Consider the following 11,224-nt stretch of genomic DNA (forward strand, 5'->3'; position numbering starts at 1 on the left):
TTTATATCGATATTAAACATTTAGTATACTGACAAAGTCTAGATATTTTCTATTAAAAGTTGATAGTAACTGTTACTGATTTGAACAATGAAATATATGATAAGATAGTCTAATATTTAATCACCTAGACTTATTCGTTCCTTTTAGTAGTTTTTAAAGTGGTTAAATAAATAACTTGGTTATAATCACATTTTATTTATATTTGATAAAAATGTAATAAGAATCTTGCTTAATAAATTATAACTAATAAGCTTTTAATAAAAATAATTTATTATAACGTTTTGCTTGAAAAACTTTTTATGAACAATTTGAACAAACTAATACTAGTTTTAAAACTTAGATGGAAAACTATTTTTAAATGTCAAGACAAAAAGGTGCGCCCAACGTGGGGCTCGAACCCACGACCGTTGGATTAAGAGTCCAACGCTCTACCGACTGAGCTAGCCGGGCACGTCAGATAAGAACTTGTTGAGTTTATAAAGCCTTTGTGACGTTATTATGACGTAATAATGCTTCTACTGACGTCAAAGACGAAAGCTATTTAAACTATGTATTGTATGTGTTACAAATAATTGCAGGTTTGTAAACCTTAATGTTGAACTCAATATGTATTAAACTACTTATGATTTTTAAAATCAACTTTTGTGTACTTGATATACTATACTAAAAATTTTGTTAATTTTCTAAATTTTAACAAAAATAAACTATTATATAATTAACAGTGTCATTTTTTATTTTTTCAAAGTAATTATTTGACTACAGTGTAGAAGTGATTCTAAAAAAGTTTATTTTATTTAAAAAATCTTTAGGCACACCAGACTACAAATTAAACTGACATAAAAAAACTTAATAACAACTAAAACATAAGATAATTTATCAGTTTCACAAATATATTGACTCAAACGTTCTGTCTACAATTCAAGTTTATGCAAATGTAAAGTTGGAAATACATTTGTTCTAACTATTCGGTGAATATTTACTGGAAATATCTAAAAACTTTCCGATAATAAAAAGTTGTATTTGACAACATTTTCATTAAGTTTTTTAAACAAAAAAATAAAACTTATTTACAAAATTTTTTCTTTACTTTTATCCTCTAATCTGTTTATTTTTATTATTTTTATTAAAAAATGCGAAATTTTCAAATTAATAGTATTATTTATTATTAATACTAGCTTTTGTGATTTGTGTGTGAAATTTTACATTAAAGTATATTATTACATTATAGAAAAGTAAAACAATTTGTTCTTTTATTTTGTCTAATATATCTTGAGATAATACCATTGATTTTAGTAAAAACTTTGTATTTACTCGTTTTAACTTGTAACTGTAAAATTATGTTTTCTTCGAAAACTCAATATGTTTCTCTAAATTAAAAAATAAATAACACAAAAAATGTTTATTCTTATAAAAAACTTTCAAAAGATGATAAAGGTAGCAATAAAAATACAAACAGAAACGTGTTAGAAATAATATAAGAAAAGTTTTGTGCTGTGATATTTTGTTTATTTGTTAGCCGATTCAAAGTTCATAAAGGCATTAGAAAAGTAGTACAACAAAAAACGTAGCAATAAAAGTTAAGTTTTTTCAAAAATGATATAACTTTAATAATTATTTAATAAAAATACAAAAGTATATACTTCTTTGTTATAAAAGTGCTATATATTTCAATACTATTTGTTTCAGCTTTTGTTTTTTTTACAAATAATTACATTCAAACGTTAAATTAGTTATATATCATACATTACAAAGTGTTTTTTATTTCGTACAGATTTTTAATAGATAAATTAAAGTTTGATCCAAAACACCAACTTTTTACTAAAGTATTCAAAAAATTAAAAAACAAAGTGTAGATAGAAAAAAAGATATAGTTCTTATAACACAACACACAAAAATGATATGATTTTACAAAAACTTTAACAAAACTTGAACGAAGAAGTATGATTTAAAAACTAGAAAATTGAAGCTGAGATATATCAATTTAAACATTAGAATACTGTAAATCCGATAACTTAACTTCCTTTGGCTTGTTGCTACTTCTGCTGTTAATAAAAATAGCACTGTTTAATTTTGTAAAACCAGAACAAAATGTATACTATGATCATTTATAGAAGTAATTAGAAAAAAAACAATTGTAAAATGAAGAAAAAATATTAGAAATTTTGTGTCAACTAGTTTAAAATTACTAAAAAATTTGAAGAAACATTAGCAAAACATTCTTTTTTAAAATAGAACTTACCTACTAACTTTCTAAACTCTACTTTTTGTATAAATACTTTAGTATAATATTTTGGCTTAAATTTGTTCAATAAAAATGATTTTTACTAGCTACTGAATAATTTTAAACAGAATTCAGCATAGTTAACTTACTTAAAAGATGATTTGCTAGTAAACAGTCCTTTAGTCTTTTCAAAACAATCTCTTGAAATGTTTTTGAATTTTTTGTTTTTCTGGCTTCTTCTTATGTGTTTGTTTAAACATTCTTGATCATCTAGCCTTCTATTAGTTTTTTGTTTTAATTTCTTTTCTCGTTTATATTTTTCCTCCTAAATATTTAAATTCTTTGATCAGTAATACAAAAAACTTATACTTATTGTCAAAAAAATATTTTTACCTTATTAATTTTACTGAAGTATTAAGCTTATATTTAGTTGTTCTGTTACTTTTAATTAACAAAGTTACAAAAGTACATCGACAGTCTTTCAATCTCAAATCATAAGTTCTAAAGACAAGCATTATTTTTGTACCACATTATTTAACACTTTAAGATTGTTTGTAAAGTTATTTAATTATAAACTAAATCGTTAAATATAATCGTTGAATTGATTTTAGTTACAAAAATAAGTAAAAGAAATTAACCCTGCTGTATATTCCAACTTCAATTTTCAGTAAGTTAACAGCGATGTATATTAAATATCCAAGTGAAGCAACTGATAAAATAAGAAGAATTATCCAAGATGTACTGCTTCGTACTATGTCATTGTCGATAAAAAATGTCTGTGAAAATTTTAATAGTTGTTAAATTAGACTAATTGTGTTAAAATGTTAATGTTAAACTGTTGGAAAATTTTGGTAAAAAATGATACAAACTAATTTTTTTTATATACTACTTGCAACTAAGTACATATATAGAAATTACCCGTTTTTATTTAAATTTTATTTAACAATCATGGATTTATTCATACGTCATAATTAAAATTATTTTTTAAACTGTTTTACTAACCAAAATTTTTCCAAATTCCATTAATATTTACAACTTTAGAAAAAAACTTTTAAAGTATTGAAAATGTTTGTGAAATAAAATATAAAAGAAAAATGAATAATTTCTATCTACTTAGTGGCGAATGGTATATAAGTACATTTAAAGATCTTCCCATAATATTAAATACAGATTCAAATAGATAAAAAAGTAGATTTTATGGTATCATCGTTATAGATTGTTTTTAAGTATACTTTTAATAAAATTTGAAAAACATTTTATTTTAAAGTTGAAAAGCTTATTTAACAATATTTAAAGTACATATAAACAAAAGACCCAAACACTGAAAAATAACAAAAATATTAACAAACAACCTAACTAACATTAAGCTGATAGTATGGTGTGGTTTTGAACTTGTACCAACCAATAAATTCTCCTAAAAACATTATTTCTAGGCAAATCAACGATACAACACTCATTGTGAGAGTCATTACAATCTGTAAGAAATAAGTATAGCTTTAAAATTGGCATTATATTGTCTAGAAAATTCATAATTGATAAGTTGTTAGTAGTAAAAAAAAATTTTATAAGGCAAAATGCATGCTTTTTAAGCAAGCTAATCATAAGTATTTGTATCGATCTCTGAATTGTTGTTTTTAACCTATAGTTTAAAAAAGTACAAGTTGTCACTAAGAGTACTTTATAAACAAGGTGTATTAGAAAAAAATTAAATGCTTAATAGGTTAGTTGTATAAAGACTTTTGAATTAATTACTACAATGTTAATTTAATACTTACATCAAATATAAGGTACTTTTGTGTATGTGCAAATACGTATTTGTTCGAAAATATATCGTTCTTTTTTACCTTTATAATGTTAGTATAAGTAATGTGCAAAAAATAAGTATTAGTACTTAAGTCATAAAACAACTAAAAATCATTGAACAATAAAGATTTGCTTTGTTCTTGTAATTATATTTTTTAACTTTAAGAAACTAAGTCATTCTAAACTTATTACTAAAAGTATAAATTCAAAAATATAAAACTCGTAGGAATACAGTTATCAACAAACTAAAAAACAAACAAAATTATTTTATATAAGTAAAGTATATTATTATTGTTTAAAACTTTAAGGTGTAATGTTAACAAAACTTATTTATACTTTACAACAAACACTTATTTTGTTAAAAATAAGTTTAAATTTTCACTTACTGTTCTTGAGTTTGATTTCACTGGAATCTATAAATATTACAATAATGAGGTTTAGTTTATTTAATAAGTTTTGTTTATCTATGTATATGACAAAAACATGTATCATATTTTAAGTTGCTTTAATGTATATACTATATTTCTCAATGTTATAAAATAATTTCTTTATATGAAGCAATATACAAAGGTGAACAATTGTATACAATTATTTATTATAGCCGATTATTACAGCTAAAAAATTCATTTAAAACGCAACACATAAAATTAAAGTATAAAGTTTTATTTTACATAATTTTATTAAAAACTTAAACATAAATCAAAATAAAAGATCAAAACAAACTAACGCCTTTTTTAATTTCATATTTTGAATACAGAACTGTACCATATCCGACTATGATAAGCTGCTGACAATATTAAATGAGAAAAAAAAAACTTTTAGCTGAATAAAAACTTTTGTACTATAGAACTAGTATTTGTTATGATTCAAATAATGTTTAAACTCTACTAAAGGTTAGTTTTTAATATTAAAAAAAAGTGTAGTAGTCTATAAAACAAGATAAACTTAATTAAGTATTTTGTTCTTGATTAAAAATCCTATAGAAATCGTTTATGAAATATTAAAAGCCCTATAAAACACAAAAACGGATTATTAAGAAGTTTTTAATAGACTTTATGTTTACACAGTAAAAAAAAAGAATCAGATTATAGCATATTTTAATAATTGCAAAAGTAATTTTAATACTTAAAACAATTAAACTTTAACTTACATAAAACCCAATAGCATGATATATTACAAATGTTGGGAAACTAGCTAAAGATTTAAATAATTATTTTTTAGATATATTTCAAAATGTTGTTGAAATACGTCTTAAGCTTAAAAAAGCAATTAAACTCACGTATAAGCCGATAGCAAGACAGTTAATAAAAGATGATACTTCTTTAGAACCATCCCACCAAACTAATCCTAATAATAAATAAATGAGGCCTAATGTGCATATTCTTGGCTGTAATTAGTTATCATTATGTAATAAAGAGTGGATCTAATTATTTCATACTAAGGAAAGTTTTCAAATTAGGTTATAAATAAAGCAGCAATAAGTTTGTGATCCAAAAACAAAAAAATTCTAAACCTAGCGTAAATTTTCTTAAATTTTTGAAAGTATCACAAAAAACATTTCTTTTTACTTAAATTTATTTGAGTACATTTGTAGTAAGGCTTATCAAAAATTGTATCTTACTCAGTTAGAATGAATAGAAATTGAAATAAAATCATAGTTTAAAGTTTTAAAATGTAAAATTACGTACTAATCGAATGTAAAAAATAACTTAAAGCTTTACCAAAAACTTTGCTGTACTAATAAAACTCGTTAAAAATAAAATCAAACAAAAAAGTATAAACGTTTAAGCATTATGTTTGATATCTTAGCTGTAAAATTAATACTTTTTAAAAGAAAAAAACGGCGAAATTACTTACACCATGGTTTTTCGCTTTGTGAAGCATTATACTTTTAGGATGTTTTCTTGGCAATTCTAATCGCATCTTAACACGAACGGATTTTGGTCTTCTACATCTCAACAAAACAATGTTTTCAATACTTTTGCTTGTTTTACTACTATATTTTTCAGTACCATCATTACTTTCTGAACTGCTTTCATTTACAGTAGTACTTTCATATTCAATACTACTTTCACTTTCCGTACTGCTTTTAATCACAGCTTTCTTACTTGATTCAGGAACATTAATATCATATTTGTCAGTTATACTATTTGATCCATTAAATTTCATACAAAATCTTCTTAGTGATGCAAATGGCAATTTAAGTTCAGAAACATAATTTATATTATATTTTTCACCAATATTATAATTCATTTTGTTTTTTGTGGGAGCAATATTTAACTGTTCAGAATTCATTGTGATAGTTTAATAAATCTAAAAATGTTAGTTAGCTTTTACAAAACTTTATAGCCATGCTAAAGTAAGGCTGTTAAAATTATACCAAAGTATCGAACTTGATTTTTTTAAGTACCAACTGTTTTTGCTTTGTTTTTATACAAGTTTCTATAGTAAAAAACTTTAAGAAGTGAAAAATAGTCTATTCGTTAGTTTATTACATTTAGTATTTATACTTAATTATTACATATTTATAACTATTATTACTTACAATTATTACATTTAATGTACACTATTTTAAAATTTTTATTAAAAATAGTTTTTTACAAAAGTACGGTTTAGGTTTGTTTTAAAGTATACAAATTTATTTAGTTTTTAAGTTTTTTAGAAACTTTTAATTAATTAAAAATCCGATGAAAACTAAGCTCAAAGATTTTCATTTAATAACCAAAGTTTTAGTTGATAGTTCTATAATTTATATTAAAGTTATCTACATAAAAACAGAAGCTTCTAAGCAAACAGATTGAGAAAACTAATATTTTACATTATTTAAATATAGGATACTTTTTTTTCAAAGCATTCAAAAAAAGAGAATTTTTTTTAATAGCTGTTAAGCTTACATTGACGTCATGAAAAATTGAAATGTATAAGCAATATTGGTTTGACGTTACAATTTTATCAAGGGTAAAAGTCATGAATCAAAAAGTTTTAGTGTATAACTATGCTTAAACTTTAAACAATACTTATAAGTCATGTTTTAGGGTTAAGATTTTAATGACTTTAAAATGTCAAAAACTTTCAATTAACTTTGGTACTAAATAATTTTTATAATATTAAATTTAACTTCGACCAAAAATGTCTTTCTGTATCAGTATAGATATTAAAAACTAAAATAAATTTTAAAAACAATTATTATCATTATCAAATATGTCCATACTAAGTGTTGTCACTAAAAGGCTGCGAAAAAGTATTAGTTAATGTATGTTGTTTTTTTGATAATAAGCTCCTTTTAAAAGGTATCAAATATGGTAATATTTGTTTACTATGTACACTAAATAAGTTATGTAGTGTTACTTTCTCACTAAATAAACAATAAACATTTAAATAAAAAATAGCTTTTTACCGTTTTATATACAACCGTTAGCACATCTTGTTAGATTAAAGTCTTTAAAATCTATCGCTTTTACAATTTTTTTACTTTGAAAGCTTACTACTTATAAAAATTGCAATAAAACTTTAATCAAATGTTAACTAAACAATAAAAAACTGAAAACTACTTAAACTAAATTAACACTTTACTTTCTACATAAAGCGTAAGCTTCTATTCCAGTATACCATAATTCTGAAACTAAAGTGAGTTTTTCCTCATTTATATTTAAAAAACGTTTCTTTTTTTTTCATAATATATAAATGCGAGAATGTAATATTTTCAACATCTGTTGAGTTTAACATTTACGTCATGAACCAACTGATGTGTATATTCAATATTGATTTGACGTTACAAATTTATTCAGGGTAAAAGTCACCAAGTAAAAATATATGTTTTGTAACTAAGCTTGAACGTTAAACTATACCCTATGTGCTCTATGGTTTTCTCAATGACGAATTAATTTTAATAATAAATATATTTTTATAATTTATAAATTAGTTTTATAACAAAAAACAAAAACTGTGTAAACAAATGCTGAAAACAAAATGAATGAAAAATAAAAATGAATGAAAAATAAAACAAATTGTACGTAAACGAAAATATTTTCTAGTGTACATAAAAGTGTTATCACTTTAAAACTATAGAACAGCAGTAAATACATTTTGAACAATTATTTTTTTGTTTTGATTATAATATTTTAGTAAGCTAGCAAAATATGTTAATGTTTTCATAGTATGTCAACTTATAAAATCTTACTAAGTACACAAAAGTTATTTTATTAAATACTGATTTTTATATTAATTAAAATTTAAGCAATTTTCAAAACATTAAGTCCTACTGAACTAGTTACGTGATCTTATGTTTACTAACAAATTTATGTTTTCTTATGCTTTAAGTAAAACTAACGACTTAATTTTGTAGCTAAAGTCACTAACCACAAAAGCACAAAAACAAATAAATTTTACGCAATTTTAAAATACAAAATATAGAAAAGTAAATACTTTCAAACCAGTCTGTCTTTTATTACACTAATAAATTTTGTAAAATACTTTAAAAAAAATTACGCATTTGCTAAAATCAATTTTTACTTCTCGAACGTCAAATTTTTTTTCAAATATTTAGTTTGAGAGAATATGTAAATCTTTTAAAGGTAGAAAAACATCTGTTAAATTTGACTTTTACTCTTGTAAATATGCATATTTGTTGTGATTGAAAATTTCAAAGCAAAGTTTGTTTTATAAAATCAATGCATGGAGGGTAAATGTCAATACATTTTTTTACGTAATAGGGAAAGTTCTAACTTAAAAACTATCAAGTTAAGGTTTAATGTCAGTATACGTAAAATGTAGGTGATAGTTTAGTTGCTTAATCAAAACTTTTGTAAATATAAAAAGGATATACTCTAAAAAAATGAAATAAAAAATTTCACCTAACAAATTTTCAAGTTCTTTTTTAAATAATACCAACAAAAACAACTAATTAAAGTAAATAAGTTTAAAGTCAAAGATCTACTGATTTAATAATTAATTCTTTTTTTAAGTCAAGTTAAATGAAAGACTCTGCTTCTTTCGCCCAAATTATATCTTAAATTTGATTGTTTTAGATAAACACACAAAACTTAGACCAATAAAACTTTACATAATTAATTACAAAAAACAATGACTTTATCAACATTATAACTATACTTTATTTATATTTTTTGTGAATCTAAAAAAATCAAACATTTGCTTGTTTTTTCTTTGCAAGTTTCTAATGTAAACGTGATAAATAACAATTCTGTATGTATAAAAAAGGGTTAAGTAAAAAAAAATAAATCTTAATGTGAAGGCTTATATCAGGAATCAGGATCGTTTTACATAAGTATTAAGCTTAAGCAAAATATTAATTAAAACTGGTTTCTTTTAAATTAGTTTTTTAACAAAAATTATTTGATAGTAATTAATTATTCTTCGTTCTAATCTATTACAAGATAGAAAGTTAATATCTTATTTAACTCGTTATAAAAACAAAATAAGTTAAAATACGAAAATAGCTGTAGGTTAAAGGTTGAAAAGTTTTAAGTTAAAGAAATTTAAACTTGATATATGTGTAAATTAATGGTGTGAAAAACAACACTATTAGGGGAAAAAGTCAAAAGTGATAAGTATTTAAGAAAGAAAATCAATATTTATAAATTAAAGTTTTTAGCTTGTAGGTTTAGTTGTATTATATACAACTATTTAGAGATTTTTGAAAACTACTTGGTATAAAATCAATTAAGGTAATTAGAGAATGAAAATTTTTATTGACTGAAATACAACAGGTACACTAAAACAATAGATACCTAAATACAATAAATATTTTTCTAAGACCACAAAGATTACGGATGATGATTTAATACATTGTCAAAATAAAATTATAAAATAAATAAAAAATAACATTACAGTTAAATAATATATTATCTGAGATATAAACAGTCTAAAGTATAGAAAAATTACAATTTTAATTTAAACTATTTTTCTATTACAGATGTTTATGTTTAAAAGTTTTATTGTTTATTTTTAGCTGCTTAAGTTAACCAAGACATACTAGCTATGAATTATTAGTTTAACAAAAATTAAGAGATATAAATTAGTAACAAAAATAATATTTTTCACAGCTAAGCTCTTTATTCAAATGAACTATACGACTAAACTATTTTTTTTGTATTCATAAACTTATTTTTAAAATAGAAAGTTGGATTTCTCAAGAGCTTCATTAAACTTTTAGATGGATTATCTTAGTTTTCACAAAAAACCTGTTTATGTTAAACGTTGTAACTAGAAATAAAAACGAAACATATCAAATTAAATAACATTAAAACAATTGTTTTTAAGTATGAAAGTAATTTTATCAACATAAGTAATTTCATGAGAATAAATTATTTTATATGTATGAAAGCTAAAGTTTGAGAATTCAATTCTCACAAAATTCACTAATTGGAAAAATTATCTCTTATTTTTTAATTAAAAATAAAAAATATTTTGTTAATGAAATGCAATACTAGGTAAAAAGTCAAAACTGTAGTGATATTATACTAGGGAAAACGTGGCTCAAAGTAAAACTAAAACTTCAAATAAAGAATGTGAAAATAGGTTAAGTTCGAAATTTTATAAAACTAAAACGATATGGAGCTTTGATTCTCTTCAATGAAATTGTAATTAAAACATTAACTTTACAAAACTTCGATAGCAAATTTTAAGACAAATGACAAGTATCAAATAAAGAATAATTATACATGCTAGACCTTAATACCAGATTTTTCAAAATATTTTAAAATATAGTTCTCTGCTGCATGGTATTATCTTTATTTAATCCTAGTTTTTTTATTTATATTAATTTTTAGAGCTTTATTTTCTGAAACACTTGTTTGACAATGTAAAAAACTTTTTTAAAAGCAAATAATCGTATGGAGAAAAAACATTTACGTTTTTAGTAGAGTCAGGTAAGTTTTATGTTTGTTTATATGTTTTTGTGTTATATAAGATGTAGGTTAGAGTTTTTCAGGTTGTTTTTAATTAAAAAAAGCTGACTGTTGTGTATAATCTAAATAAACTACTAAAAACTTTAAAAAATAAAAACGCATTTATATCATCTAGCCTTAAGTTAGAAGTTTGACATACAAATTCATTTATAATAAGAAAACTTTTAGTTAAAAAAACAATAATTGTGTATTTTTATTTATAGAAAAATTTATCAAAAAAATCAGTATAAATAAAAACTTAACACTTAAATAAATATTTTGACTTGATTTATAT

General features: G+C 22.5%; 1 protein-coding gene and 1 non-coding gene across 2 annotated transcripts; both read right to left on the minus strand.

Annotated features, from left to right (window-relative positions):
- Positions 1–377: 377 nt before the first annotated feature.
- On the minus strand, positions 378–450 carry Trnak-cuu (transfer RNA lysine (anticodon CUU)). The gene has a single exon. It is a non-coding gene; the product is annotated as a tRNA-Lys (tRNA).
- A 1,504-nt stretch (positions 451–1,954) lies between these two features.
- On the minus strand, positions 1,955–6,260 carry LOC145838680 (uncharacterized). The gene is made up of 8 exons (XM_082946302.1): positions 5,882–6,260; positions 5,304–5,411; positions 4,752–4,808; positions 4,411–4,437; positions 3,583–3,696; positions 2,860–2,997; positions 2,371–2,546; positions 1,955–2,042 (listed from the first exon to the last, which is right to left on the minus strand). Exons 1-8 carry the CDS (start codon positions 6,191–6,193, stop codon positions 1,982–1,984), a joined length of 993 nt encoding a protein of 330 aa, XP_082802428.1. The 5' UTR covers positions 6,194–6,260; the 3' UTR covers positions 1,955–1,981.
- Positions 6,261–11,224: the final 4,964 nt, after the last annotated feature.

This window comes from Thalia democratica, chromosome 6 (genome assembly GCF_965202585.1).
Source record: "Thalia democratica chromosome 6, ktThaDemo2.hap1.1, whole genome shotgun sequence".
NCBI lineage: Eukaryota > Metazoa > Chordata > Thaliacea > Salpida > Salpidae > Thalia > Thalia democratica.

Coding starts and splice junctions, on each gene's coding strand:
- LOC145838680 (XM_082946302.1), bottom strand. CDS start 6,193: ATGAAATTTAATGGATCAAATAGTATAACTGACAAATATGATATTAAT. Junction 2,998..3,582: donor CACCATACTATCAGCTTAAT/GTTAGTTAGGTT, acceptor AAATTTTCACAG/ACATTTTTTATCGACAATGA. Junction 2,547..2,859: donor AAGTTGGAATATACAGCAGG/GTTAATTTCTTT, acceptor TTAAATATTTAG/GAGGAAAAATATAAACGAGA.